The following is a 15,253-nucleotide window of genomic DNA, read 5'->3' as shown; positions in this document are numbered from 1 at the left end:
GTTGCAGGTACGTCACGAAGAATTCAGGGACTACTTTTTCTCTTGCAGGTACATTTTGGACTTTTCCTTGAGCATTAAATTGTGCAAAATGTACTCAGATATTTTCTTAATAACACACGTTGAAAACAAAGAGTTTGAAGAAGGAAAAACTGATAATAAAAGCAGGAAGTAGATAAGGAGAGTGCAGCGGAGCGGCGAGGGAGAAAGTGCGAGACAGTCAGGGATTCATATTTCCTGCTATGCCGCGAGACTCCAACACGATCAAACCAACAACTGTGTGCAGACAGATGGACTTTCCGCCTCTCTCTATCTCTCTCTCATTAGTAAACACCATCAGTATTGCGCACAGTTGCCCCAGCCATTAACACAAACTCAATGCCCCCTGTGGGCATCAAACTCCCCATTAACTCACAGCCTCAGCCGACACTTCCTGCTATTAGTGCATATGTTGTTTGTGCATGCGTGTAAAGGGCGAGCGCACACAAATAAACACACGTGCATAAATGTAAAGGAGTAACAGGCAACAAAGCGGCGAAACAGACACGCACTCGCACGCTTTAAAGACAGATGTGGGAACATCCAATCACACCCTTCATAAATTTTAAGGCTCCATTAGCGGATGTTCAGTAGGAGGTTCTGTTTAAGGGCCACTTTTCTGCTATCAAACCACTTTGTTCCTTTTTACGTCGCAGCCAAGCTATTAACTACGGAGCCAAAAGCATCATGGTGAGGGGTGAATTGTTGCCATTATGTTTGGGCGATATACTGATACACTGTACAGGAAATACATTTGGCAGCCGTCTGAGAAATTAGCATACGGTTCATATTCACAGCTGCAGTCGACCATTCAGGACAATGCTGCACTTTAGATTGTCATTTCCATGTATAAATAGTGGAATCAAATGGTTTCGCATTGACATTGTGATTTTTCTTTTTTTTTACATGAATTATACGCCATTAGTTATTGTCTGTGTCGAAAATTGCCTTTTCATTGAATAGTGCACTTTTCCTACGAAAAATACTCTCAATAGTTTGAGTTCAAGAGAACCTCTGGGTCAGGACCAGAGAGTGTATAAAAAGATGGACGACGCGTCTCCATCTGCTCCCATTGTCGGAAGTGATGCCAAAATAGCCCCTGTGACAGGTGCTGCCATCTTGCGATGGTGACGTCATTTGGAGCCAGAGTCTGCGCCACCGGAGCCACTTCCACTAACCCAAACACACACTTAACTTACCGAAAAAACAGCAAGTATCCCGCACGCCGGCATGTTTAACAGCAGAACAGCTTCTCTGTGTTGGTCTGAGGTGAACGTTCACAGGTATGGACACTTCAGTGACTGTAGTGATTGTTTTAGTTACGTCTCCTCTCGCCATTCGTCCTCTGCTCTGCTAATCCGGAACAGATCGGTTGCAGGAGCCGGATATGTCAACAGAGCTGTCAATCATCCTTTTGACAGCATCAAATAACTAATTAAATATGACAGAAACCATGTTTGAGAAAAAATTGATTCGGCTTGTATTTTGATTTTATGGTTTGACTCATGTCCCATCTGTTAACATGGAGGAGGCAGGCTTTATGACCTATACTGCAGCCAGTCAGCAGGGGGCGATAGAGAGGTTTAGGCTTCACTTTTAGGGAGCTGTCATGTCGTCCATCTTTTTATACAGTCTATGGTCAGGACCAAACATGGTTTCTGTCATTATAGTAAGTTCTTATCATGCTGATTTACGTCCAGTGGTTCGTTTTTCTGACAAGTTTAGTTTTAATTAGTTATTTGATGATGTAAAAATCGGTTGACAGCTCTGTTGACAAATACGGCTTCTGCAGCTGTTCCACATTAGCAGAGTAGAGTCCAACAGCAGGAGGAGACGTAACTAACATTGAACTTTCCATATCCAAGAATATGTGTCGGACCAACACAAGAAGCTGTTCTGTTGTTTGAATGAGCTGACGTGCGGGAACTTTGACATTTTTTCGGTATATTAAATGTGTGTTTCGGTTGGCGCAAGAGGCGGGACGCCCAGAAGATCTCTTATGCACAGACTCCAAATATGCAAGATAGCAGCGCCCGTCGAGATGCGTCGTCCATCATACAGTCTCTGGTCAGGACCCAAACAGAGGTCGAAAGTCCAGACTGGTGCTTCTTTGATGAACCTTCCACACCCCAAAAAGATGTTCGCGCCAGGTGGCTTAGGGTGACTTTTGAGGGCATCATCCATCCAGACATCCGTTGCCTACAGCGCATATTTAGGGGGCTGGAGGTGATCCCAGATGACATTGGGCGAGGTACACCTTACACTGGTTGACACATAGAGACAAACAATCATTCACATCTAAGGGTAACCAGTTAATCTAACTTATGTGTCTTTGGGCTGAGGGAGGAAAACCCTGACAGGGATAAGAAGAAGATAAAGGCCCCGGCTAGCTGGCAGGTTCAAATCCAGGACCTTCTTACTTTGAGGCGACAGTGCTAACATCTACAACACCTGAGGGCATTACACGGAGTATAAATTTCACACACTGAGACGATGTCACAAAGTGAATAAAGTGCACCATGTAGCAAAAAACACGTCGGGTGTGTTTCAGACGGATCTGTGACTACAGCTGTGTGCGTTCTCTTCACCTTTTTACCTGCAGCTGACCTCTTCATCATGAGCCCCATCATTCACACTCACAGACGGACAGCACACACCACTCTTGGCTGAGTGCTTTACCGTGTCGAGGGAGAACTCTGAATAATATGGAGACGCGTGTGTGCTGAAGGAAGAACGGTGACCAAGACGCATGATGACCTTCGTATTTTTCTCACATGCAAACTTGAGACGCTCGTTTTAATCTTTCAGATAACTTTCAACTGATTCACTCTGATGTTTACACTGAAAACAAGTCGAGCTCTCGGAAATTAGATCCGATAATTAAAAGCATAAATATAATATTTTCTGTGCGGCTCTGGAGGCTTAAAATGAAAGCACACACTCTGCCTATAAATGAGTGCGCGTGTCTGAAAGTCCGATTATACAAATCTATATATTTAATTGCCACTTTTTACAGTTTAATTTCACCTAAATAATTCATCCGTGCTTAGTCCGTGTAGCCCAGTTAGGCGTAAAGACTCGTCTACCCGCAGTCATTCCTCCCCGCTCTCTATCTCCCCCATCAAATCTATGTGGATTACCAGACGATAGGCCTGATTTCACATGGGCTCAGGCTATTAACGCTCTGACCTTGGATTTCAACCAGGCAATTTGTCTAAGAGCTGGCACGGCCTCAGCTGCCCCGGCCGACTCCGTCCGAGATCCAGGATCCGCGATTGGTATGTGTGGCAGCGACTCTCTCACTGTCTGCCCGTCAGCCTCCATCTTTGAAATATGTCTCTTCTTCACAACTCAAGGGTTATGTTTGAATTGCTGTGATGAACCACTTCAGATCCTTAACTTATAATTCTCTTTGCTATCTCAGCCCTAAAGGCTCACTTAGATTTATCACTTATCATAAATCTCATGATACATCCATGGCTTCTCTTCTTTTTCTCTTAAGCGTTCTCATCATTCGTTCGAATGCGCCTCTTTTTTTACAACCGCTTTTAACATGTGATCTTTAACTGGATGCATCATCAGGATAATGACATCTGATTTGGAGTGAGGTGACCTTTGAAGCAGAGGGGTCGGCAAGCCCACCTGGCTCAGATCCAATCACAATGAGAGCTCATCACCTCCATACGAGGTGGCACCAACTCCAATCACATACATGGGATTACCCCTCCCTCACTGAGATAGTTCATAATGCATTAGGATTGTAACACCAGGGCAGGACTACCAGAGAGGACTGTGTTGTACGAGTCTACCCAGTTAAAGCCACCCACAACTGGAACCATCAACCAATTGATCTATATAACTTGAGGTATGTCAACCAACCTTGCCACCTCATCTCCCACACTACCCCATATACAGTGTTATCTATCTATGTATTGTTTTGGAGGACTCGTTGAAGCAATGCAATAATGACATTTGGTACCAAGTTGCTATAAGCCTCTGGGCCGACTGAGCTCATAAGTAAATTGATGTCCGTTGCCCCTGGTAACCTTGCAGATACATGCACTTGGTGTTGTCCAAATATGATCTCTATACAGATTTTATGCAACTAACCGATGTGAATCCAGCCCAGCTGAATGTAGAAACTCAAAGTACAAAACATAGGTCCATCTTAGTATTGATAAGAGAAAGGTGGATTCCCATCTTACCATGCAAACACTCTTTGCGATCAACAGTGACTCACGTTTGTAATGGAGTGTTTGATTGGTCAACAGACTTCACACAAGGCATCCGGAAGTGGCTATGCTAACAGTTTTCAGCATGGGAATGTAGTTACGAAAATTACATTGAGTATTGGATTTGTTATAATGGATCAACTGTATAGTGTGGGGGTAAAAGGGTAATTGATTGGCCAAAATTGCAGGGTTGTGAAACGTGCAGGGATTGGTTGATGTCGCGAGAATTGGCGCGATCACGACTTCCCGGAGGGACTGCTAAGTGTTTGAAAACAAACTCCCGACAGCTACTTTTTTAAACCAGTCATGTAATTAATTGGTTAACATCATTAACATGGATTAAGTTAGTAAACTACACGAGTTGCAGACGCATGTTGGCTTGTGTTTGACCATTAGAGATACTGTACTTTTATGGGCCCGAGAACATCTGAATTCAGACCCTGTTTCTGTGGATGGTTCTTGAATTTCTAAATAGTTCCTGAGCTGGTAGCTTGATAATTGCATTTAACTGCTTAACTTAGTTACTTGCCCCACCAATCATGGTTTCAGTTTTGAAAGGATCCTTGGCACAGATTGTTAACGTCCCCATTCTTTTAATGCTATGGTTGGTCGCCAGACCAGAAGAAGCCTTTGCATGTCGTTTAGAAGAAGGGCTACAAAGCTTCAGTACTTATCTGGTCTATTTGTCTCTTTATTTGTCGGTCAGCGTCCTTTATTATCTCTCAGGGCAGCTAGGTATCGCTGTGTCTAGTCAGGGGTATACCTGTCATTCCATCTATCCATCAAACCACCAGTTCCTCCCTGTGGTAAATGTCACTTTACTTTCTGTTGTTGCATCTGACCTTTTATTTTGAAGAGATCTGGTTGCACAAGTGTGCTCCTTCTTCAGACGTGGACACCTCGTGTTAAAGAAAGACTGGGAACCAAACCACATGTTCACACGGATCCATCCGTCCATCAGCTCAGATATAAACAGCCCCGCTCAGTCATGACTCGGCCTCTTCCTCTGAGCAGCACTGAGGCCCATTGTTGCAGCTTCATTAACGCATAAATTAACCTCCCTTACTCTCTCTCCCCGTGTGCAACAGTTTATCTGCAGTTCATTTACTTATGTGGTTATCATAGTCGCAGTGTCCCATCATCATGCCTCCCTTTTGTATCCCTCTGCCTCGATTTGTTCTCCCATTTGTTCTCCCTCTTTACCGTTCACCTCTTCCTCTATCTCCGATGCCTCTCCGGCTCGCGCCTCTGCGAGTGGTTATCAGAGAAAATTACGCTGCCGTTGCAAACAAATAGCTGCTGTTGTATTCTGTTCGGAGAGAGAGGGAGACGGGGAAAGAAAAAGGGAGCTCCAGTGAAAATCTGCCCGCTCCTGGTTTTAAAGAAAGCACCTCCATTAAGGATTCAGGGGAGAGTTGGCCACCAGACAGCTGGGCCTAATGGCACGCGGAGGCTAATGCAAAGCTAACACACACATAGTAAGAGCTCGTACACACACAACACCTTTAAGATCAAAGCTTATTGGCTGATGGTGATGAGCATATGTTCAGTCATCAGTATGTCCGAGCACACACAAGCATTGAGGTCTACACACACACATGCAACCACAAGAGCCAGCTCGGCGTTGAGTGTGAGATGTTGTCCTGAACCCTCCAACTCTTATATCTGCTTGTTACCACTCAGCAGGTCAGCTGTGTCCCTCTCCTTAATGCAGCTAATCACAGGCAGAGGGCTGCAGTCAACACTTCATTTCAAGGAATCGAACCAACACTCCAGCTGCTAATTGATTAGCAACACAAACAGAGTTTTGGGACAGAAGCCAACGGCAGCAAAGGGAACAAAGTATCTCATCAAACGCCCGTCAATGCTGGAATAATCAGAACACAAGCAAGAAGCGTGGTGGGGTTCACATCTTAGGGAGGCACCAATGAACTCCATGCCTCCAACTTTTGTCCTCAAGTCTAGACAATACTCAGCAGCTTAGCGGTCATTTACCTAGAGCTAAATGTTGGAGTTATATCAGCCTCAGGTTTGCTGTGTGGCAAAGACTTTTGTGGTAATTTGACACAAGAATTTAGGTGATAAATCAAGTTTGACGGTTCGTTCTTAACCTTTGGAGCCAACAAAATAGTCCCAAATCAATGTCCACTTAGTTTCTTGTTCTGAATCTTTTAGACATGTCCGACATTACTCATCAGCAGATTGAGTTTGAACAGAGGCTGATGTCCAATGATTTTAAGGACTTCAATTAGAATGAAAAAATGAGTGAGTGGACCGTGAGTTTAGGAAATATTGAGAAAGGTGCTTTTGACAGCAGGAACTTTCCCCAGGATCCTTTCGAGGATCTAAATCTAGTTCCAGGGTAATTTACACCCTGAAGAGTCCAAAAGGTCCGGGAACTTTCAGGGCGGGGCCTGCAGTGCTAATCATTTCTGATTGGTCGAGTACTCCCAGCATTTTATTTCACCGGCCATGCAGCTGGAGTCATTGGCCCGATTTGCATAATCGTCCCCGGATCTTGGGTCGCTGTGGAAACCCAGACAACAATGGGCCACAGGAATCATTTAGCTCCTCGAAGAGAAGTTCCTGGAACTAAACGGTCCTGGTACTTTTGGAAAAGCACCTCATGTCTGCAAAAAAAGAGCCTCTATGGGCAGCTAAAGAAATTCTTATATATTTTAAAACATAGGCTAGTCGCATTTGGAAAAAAAAAACCCAGATGATGTCATAGTGATGTCATCGGGGTTATATAGGATTTAGCTTGAGGCTTATAACGATGTAATAACATAAAGCCCGTGCTTCAAGAGGGAGGTGTCGGGTTTGAAAGTTGTGGGCATAAGGGAGGCAGGGAAGTTGCTCTGAAGGATGCTATTTCGTTGCATTATGGGAAATGTAGGATCCAGTGTTTTAGAGCCAAACGAGGGACTATGCCTACATGGTGATATCTGCCTGCTTGAGTTTTGAAATTCTTAACATACTTAAAACTGATTGATCAAATTACCACAAACAAACTGCCACACAGTGAACCTGAAGCTGCTTTGGGCCCCTGGATGTCTGGGGCCTCATCCAGGAGGTGTGAGGAGGTAAGGAGATAAGGAAGGGGAAAGGAAACTCACAGGGGACGGTGCGGAGGTAGAGGTTGTCCCGGATGATCTGCTGCAGCTCGTGGTCCACCGAGCCTTTCTGGAAGCGCAGGTTGAGGTAGTGGCGCAGGTCCTTGTCTATCACGCCCCCTGGAGGAACACAAGGGACAGGAGTGAGCAATCAGGATCAGGCCTCCTCTATCGCATCAATCACCGTGACAGGAAAGGCTGTGTAAAGACGTGAAGAAATTGCTTGTGGAAAAAGAAAAACAAGTCAGGCCTCGTTGTGAAATGAGGACGGCTGGATGTGTTGTGGTGAATTATCCAGAAGAAATAGCCTGACTCACACTGTTTGTTTGCTCAATTTCCAAACTTCCAAGAAAACACTGCAGCGACAAATGACCCAGAAATGACTAAAAACCACAGCAAGCTATTTGAATTGGCTAAATCCCTACAAACACAGCCAGCGCTAATGAACACACTCTGCCCTCGATGGATTCAGCAACCTGTCAAGTGCAGCCACGGATTGGTGGAGGTGTTAATTGGAGCGGCGGCCCAACACGTGTGGAGAAATGTCTACATATAAATCACACACCGACTTCCCCTGGGGGCTGTTTTTACTCCCATACGCTCCCCCGTCTTCTCCTCGCTCCAGCATTCCCAGTTCTGTGAATGGACTCCCACTTTAAAACCAGTGGATCTCGCTGGCTCAGCAGGAGAGAGGATGTATTAAAGAAGTGAAGGAGGAGGCGACAGAGGAGGTAGAGGATAAGAGAGATGGAAAGGCAAGGGCAAATCCCATGAGGGAGCAGAAAGGAGAGGGCTAAAACAAGCATCAACTCCACCCCCGTACAAATACTCCATCCATCTACTCTGCCACACATTTCAAATGGAGGCAGGACAGGATGGATGAGAGGATGAAGAGGAGGAGGAGGAGGAGGAGGAGGAGGAGGGGAGGGCACTCGGCTGACGTTACTTAAGGGATTCCTCATGATGCAGCTTTAACCAACACACGCGTCGCGCTCCTCTGCATGGAGGGGACGCAGCACAGAGGCTGAGGAGACATTCGTCTAACCTTCAACATCCTCTTTAAAGCAGCAACTTGGCGCCGTGCCAAATAGCGTTTAGCTCTCCCCCTTCCTCCCCCTCCTCCTCCTCCTCCTCCTCTTTTTTTTTTTACCCCCCTCCGTGCGTTCCTGAGGCAGTGACATCGACACATGATTCGCCGGAGACCACACATGTCAGCGGCAACACACATGTGCAGAGAGATGCAAAACACAGACGGTTGTTTGAAATGAAATGAGCGGCACATTAATGCGAGAATAACCCAGTTTGGAAGTTTTCAGTCTGATCTTGTGGATGTATTATTTAGCACGTCGTGGTTTCTCACACACACACACACACACACACACACACACACACATGCACTAATCCACCAGAGCTGAACTAATTCACGGAGCGCTGCGTTATAATCATGCAAACCTTGAATTACAGATACCGGCTCCATCTGCGTCCCCTGTCACAGACGTGGAGCAGCACGACCAGCTAATTTACATTTGCATGAGAAAAGATGGAAAGCCAATGAATGTGCATACTGAAAAGGTGAGCAGACTCAAGAATCACACGCACTGAATGGCACCTCTTGTGCAGGCAGCGGTCGTGCAGCCGGTACAGTGTCACAGTCCCCTTTTTTTCCACAGGTTTTTTTTTTGTGATGCAAATGAAAAAAAAATTATCTCCGCGGTTAGAAAATCTCGGATCTTTTCCCGGCTGGAATCCCCCCTCCTCCCCGTCCGGATCCGTACTGTCCCTCAGGTCCCCAACTCTGTCAGCCAGTCCTGGATCTGAATCACCTCTCTGTACACTCCACGGAGGAGAGATGAAACAGGAGAGCGCAGGAGAAACGAGTGACTGAGAGACACACTGAGAGGGTGTGTGTGTGCATGAGAGCGGGAAAAAAAGAGAAGGGGAAGGGGGAAAGTGTGTGTGCAAGAGAGGGAGAGCGAGCGTTAAAGCGCGGCTCAGGCAGCGGGGACCGAAAGCACTGAGATCCCTTTTTTCCTATTGGATCCCTCCAGATTTTCAAGTCCAACAACGCCCCCTATCTGCAGCACGCGGCGCTACATACCTCTTCCAGATTAAAAGCCATCCCCCCGCCACATTACGAGCCCCCTCCCCTCCTCGGCTTATAGCATCCTCATGGCCCGGATCTGACCTTTTTTCACCGTCAACAGGCACGTGGTTGAAACTCATCATCTACGAGGCAAACACAGAGCTGTCTCTCTCCTGCAGAACACAATCCCGACTAATTAGGTTGCTGCTTTTCTGGGAACTCACATTTTTGCATATTCCAGTCATGCAATGTTTCCAGTTATCTCCATCCCCTCTTCTCCTTTTTTCCCTCTCTGGTAATGACATATTTATGCGCTTGTATAAACATTTGCAAGCTTGACTTTAAATGCCGCGACATGGAAACAAATAATGTCAGATTTTATGGGTGTTATTTCAGGCTGCAGAGCAATAAAAGAGGAAATGTGAAAGAGAACACAGATTTTGACATTGATACATAAATCGAAAGTGTGCCATGGGATATTTTGCTTTCCAGAGTCCCAGAGGGCGCTCACGTTTAAAGGCGAGCTGAAACGGCATTTCGAGAGTATCTAGCTTCCGTATCGTGACGTATTTCCGAGTGAAACAGGACGTGCAGGCGGGACATATCATTAGAGGGATTTGATTGGATCTTTGAGAAGTGGGCGTAGACAGACGTTCTCCACAGTGCAGTAGCTAGCTAACTGACCGAGCGTTCTTGGTGCTCTGCGGCTAAATGTTGCAGATTGATTGGCTGAAATTGTTTGGTGCTAACGCGTGAAATTTAGTTTGACCGGAAGAAAAAATGATTGGATTTTGATATAAGAATACGAAGAAATGGATTTTCTGTATTTTTTTGGGCCTATATTGACAAATAGATGCACAATATTAGCGAGGATGTGATCTAAAAGGATTAAAGTGACATTTTTCATTTCACCTCGACTTTAAAGTTGTGTGCCTTGTACTAGAAACCAAGTCAAGCCGTTGTTAACCTTTCCTGCTTCAGCGTCCCGACCGTAGTCAGAGAGCACAGGGGAGACTAATGGGGCGTTCAAATTGTACTTGGAAGTCGGAATTTACAAGTTAGAGAGAAAAAATACAGCCTATTATGTTTTCTCTAATTAGTTTACAAGTGTATTAACAATCTGACAAACCCCTGAACCCCTTACCAGATATATCCAAGGACAGGACAGTAAGAGAGGAACCAGGAGCATGAATAAGGGTAACGGTAAAATACAACATGGAAGATCAGCCGTCTCCATGAACGGCTGTCAGCTCTGGAACAAATTACCAACAGACATCAAGTTAATCCCTGATATAAAATCTTTCACATCAAAGGTTAAATGCTGGCTTAAAGCAAACCAGGGCTGTACTCATTTTTATTGTACTTTAGATGACTTATTTATTATTGTATAGTATTCGTGTGTTGTTGTAGTTTAGCATATATTTTTAACTGTACTTTCAAATCTGTAATTCTATGTTGTTGTTGTTTTTCTTTTTATGATACGGACTGCTTTACTTTGTATTATATTGTATATGTAAAGGCCCAACTAGGGACAAGAGACTCTCTTTGCAACACATCAGTCTCGTGCTATGTACTGGAACTATGTTAAATTGCATTGTCCCTGAAACGGATGGATTTAGACGTCTGACTAGTTGTCATATCTGAGCCGTAGTCCGAGTCTATCTTTGTGAAGCCGGCCCCTGTATCCAGCGATAAAGCCACATCATTTCTATTGAGCAAAAATGACTTTGGCCGGCGATGTTGGCTAACTGTTGTGCAAGTTTCTCTTAGTCAAATAAAGTCAAACTTTTCGAGTAACAAAGATACAAGATGTTCTTGTTATATTCACTGTGAACTGGGGATATTCATATTTCACATTTAACTGGCATGTTTGATTGACAAGCATCGCCGGTTTTTTCTTCCCTGTCAGAAATCTGTCCATCTGACACTTCCCTTGTCATTCTGTCGGAATAAATCTCAGAAAGCCGATTCTTTACAGCCTCTTGGTTCACTTCTTTACCCCAATTTATCAGATTTATTCAACTTTGGCTTTAGTGTAGATATTCTGATGATTGACTAAACAATTAAATCGACCTCCTTCTTCTCAGAGCCGGCGATAAAAGGAACCCCATTCTGGCTTATGACTCATCAATCTAATGGTCAGATAATAAGCCAGAATGGGGTTCTTTCACTGGCACTGAGCAGCAGTTACAGCACACACTGGTGACTGCAGCTCTCTTCAATATGGCCCAATATTTGGCCATGTGTCCAAAAATAGATTCTGTGTGTGAGCGCGCATACAGCAGTGCAAGAGAGTCCAATTCTTGCAGCAGCTTCACTGGTCGGGAGTCAGCGAGGCGCATGAGGGTGAAGGAGGTCATTTAAACAGATGTGATGCTCCTCTCTTGCAGTTTCTCTTGAGGTTGCTCCTCATCGGTTCCTGCAGCTCTGACGCCGCCGCTATCATGACGCGAGCGAAACATGATGATGCCAACGGGTAAATGTGTGTGACAGGGAGAGCGTGGAAGGGAGGGGGTGTAAACACGTGCATTCATTCCCATTATTCCGTTGTTTTTTCTACTTTGACCTTGAGAAACTGATAAATAAACACAATGATACCGAATGAAAAGACTCTTCCTTGCAGTTTGAGAGGCAGCCTAGCATGTTTCGAGCCACACGCAGCCATGATAACTGTTTCCTAAACAGATGGGTGAATAAAAATCATCGTCGCTCTGCACATGAAGAGAATCCACCATTTAGCTCAGCAGGTGTCATGTAAATCCCCCGGGAGGCCGAGGAAAGAGAAAGAACAGCCTGTGGAGAGGCAGAAAACAAGAGAGCAGCTGGTTCCTCGGGGGGATCGAGGTGCTATAACAGCTAACTGCCTCATACCCTGGAACAAACTGGTGGAGCTCACAGAGGCGCGCTGGCTGTGACTGTAACTTCACTCAGGTGGAGCTGAGCTGGAGCAGCTCTCATCCTGAATGAGATGGCAGTTCTAATCACCTGCGATATGTTGTTCCTTTTCATTCGCATACATCATGAACGATCTATTAACACAGGACATTTTGCTGTTAGTCACACTGCTCACATAGCTCAGTGTCGGTTGGTCCACCATTTTTGTCTCAATGGAAATATCTTGGAAAATACTGAATGGATTGCCATGATTTTTGGTCCAAAGGTTCATCATCCCAAGAGGATGAATCCTACCAACTTTGGTGATTCCATGACTTTTCATGTGGCACCACCAGCAGGTCAAACCTTTCGCTCATACCGTGAGTTATCGCTACATTCGCTTGACTTAAAAAGCTCAGAGGAGGGCTGTAGACTCGTCCTATTGGAGAACATACAGGATGCATTACTCCATTCATTAGCACAGTAGACAAAGAACAAGGCTTAACTGATCTCCCGAACCTTGATTTTTTTCTTCTCACAGAAAGACACCAGTTTATACTGCCATCAAATGTAACTATTCTCATCGATCCACCGCCACACGTAGCAAGCTTTACTTCCTGCCTGAAGATGAACGTTGGTGTCTTTAGTTTGACGGCTGTGGCTCAGTGGCTCGATCCCCAGCTCCCTCAGGCTACATGTCGAAGTGTCCCTGGGCAAGACACTGAATTGCTCCTGGTGGCAAAGCCAACGGGTATGAATGTGATGACTGATTGACAGTTGGGCACTTTAGGTAGCAGCCTCTGCCATCAGTGTGTGAATGGGTGGATGTGACATGTAGTGTAAAAGCAGCTTTGAGTGGTCCCAAAGACTTGAAAAGCGCTTTATAAGTACAGTCCCATTTAGTTCCCAAAAACACTACGACTGAATCACCACTTTTTCGTGACGCACGCAATCAATCAATGACCTCTGACCCCTGTGTCATATCAGACGCCCACTACAACTGAATGTGTTTCCATCCACCTGTTTTGATTCACATTTTTTAACATCCTAAATGCAATGGAAACACAGGCACAAACAAAACATGTGACTTTAACGTGCTGCCTTAAGAGACTAATCAGGTCTGTGTGAGCTAATAAGGAGACTGTAACTGTAACTAACACAGGAAACAAACAAAAATGTTAGCATCCCGTTTTTCACATCACCTTCCGAATATGCTGCTTCCATTACTGCGGTTTAACGGCATCACACTGGAGAATAAGCAATATTAAGTCGCACCAATGGTTCATTTTAAAGTAATTACCTTTTCTACTGAGACTGAATCATTTTCTACTTTTCAATTTCTGGATTTGGTGAAAAAAAGACGTCTCATTTCCCTGTATTATGCAAAATTAATCATTTTGTCTCTCATTAGACCGCGGTTTAATAAATAATTCTGCTCTTTTCAATGTGCGGAACCACTCCATCATGAATTAAACAGAATTCAATACGGCAAATTTTATTCAGAACCTGCCAGGTAAGAATCTGATAACACATTCGCAAAAGTCAACGGCGCTCGTGGAGATTTAAAATGTGTATTTATGCAGAGCACTTTCCTCTGGTGAATCCCTAAATCAGAAGCTGAATTTTAAAAAGACATTGGGTGCTTTATGTTACAAAATAGAGCGATCTACTGCAGCAACAGAGCAGATCTCATAAGAGGAGACAATAAAGTAAACCTAAATTTAGCAGTGCTTTGCACAGAGCTCAGGGGGACTTTTGTGTTGAAAACTGAATCAAAACAATCCTGCAAGGTCAAGATGATGGACATTAAACACACTCTAACCAAAGATTTCAGCTGCATCCTGACAGCTGAGTCTTCAAAGTCTGCAGCAGAAGTCTGAAAACTTTCCTCTACATCAGGAAAACTCCAGCACGGAGGCAGCGTGTGCTGACAGTCAGTCATAGCTTGGAGCTCCATCATCAGAGCCGCACCGACAATATTTATCACTCCCCGCTCTGAGGGCACCCATCAGCGCTCACATATGTAGCATTATCACGCTGTGTGTGTGTGTGTGTGTGCGTTAAAGTCGGAGGGAGCGCCAGCAGACAGCTGTTTGGATAATCAGACTAATTAAAAGATCAGGATGGGCTTAAAACCTGGCCAGTTTTAGCAGACACACACTGCGCTATGTTGATTAGTCTTCAATGAACACGTATGATGCCAACACTGTGGTGAATGTGCCGGAATCCGTAAACACCAACTGGCTTTCACTTTGGATTACCAGCACACACTGTTGGTTGGACAGATCCTTTGTTCCCACGCACTAACATTTATTTTTGTGTGACAAAAGCATACTGACCAGTTTTCTTTGGCTTATCTTAAAATTGAAATGTTAGCTGATGGTCGGGACATTTTGGGAAAATACCACTGTGTCCACAAGTTTGAGCTCCTTAAAGGGCCACGTCGCCGATTTTCAACCTTGGTCCTGTCAGGCTATTATGGGGAGTAAATGCCAATATGGTAGGAAAAAGATTCAAGTTGGCTCTGTGTCTTTGGAAGACGCTATCCGCTTCTCCAATGGGCCCTGGAAAACCTTCACCAGACTGCATTAAATGTGTCATCTGGCGGAGGACAGGGAGCTCACTAAACTACACTTCCTCAATCTAGAACGCCCGCCTCCGATGTCATGTCTCGTTCAAAATCGTCTGTACCGCTCTGAGCCATTGCCTGCAGTCATCATTGTCCTTGACTTGAAAACGTCTCTCGCTGGACCGTTCCTTTTAGAGGGAGTGGCGCAATGCACGCTGGGTGTTGTAGGAATGTAGAAAGGGCGAAACCACAAGCTGTTTGTACAACTTTCTCCACAGCTATGGCGCCAACTTCCAATATTATTGCTTCTATCGATTACAGAAAACACCAGCTTTGGCTAATAGTA

At 44.9% G+C, this 15,253-nt stretch overlaps 1 protein-coding gene across 1 annotated transcript in view; it reads right to left on the bottom strand.

The window, feature by feature from the left end:
* The window catches only part of magi2a (membrane associated guanylate kinase, WW and PDZ domain containing 2a), a 250,336-nt gene that overhangs the window by 167,989 nt on the left and 67,094 nt on the right, over positions 1 to 15,253 (bottom strand). Inside the window, exon 2 of the mRNA XM_069670763.1 lies at positions 7,385 to 7,501. Within this exon, the coding sequence (XP_069526864.1) occupies positions 7,385 to 7,501 (117 nt within the window). The remainder of the gene's footprint in view (positions 1 to 7,384; positions 7,502 to 15,253) is intronic.

The sequence above is a fragment of the Semicossyphus pulcher genome, unplaced genomic scaffold, assembly GCF_022749685.1.
Source record: "Semicossyphus pulcher isolate SPU_LCO1_2020_fin unplaced genomic scaffold, fSemPul1.0.p SCAF_20, whole genome shotgun sequence".
NCBI classification, from domain to species: domain Eukaryota; kingdom Metazoa; phylum Chordata; class Actinopteri; order Labriformes; family Labridae; genus Semicossyphus; species Semicossyphus pulcher.
Note: the sequence above shows the minus strand (reverse complement) of the source record. Positions and strands in the feature narration are given on the sequence as shown.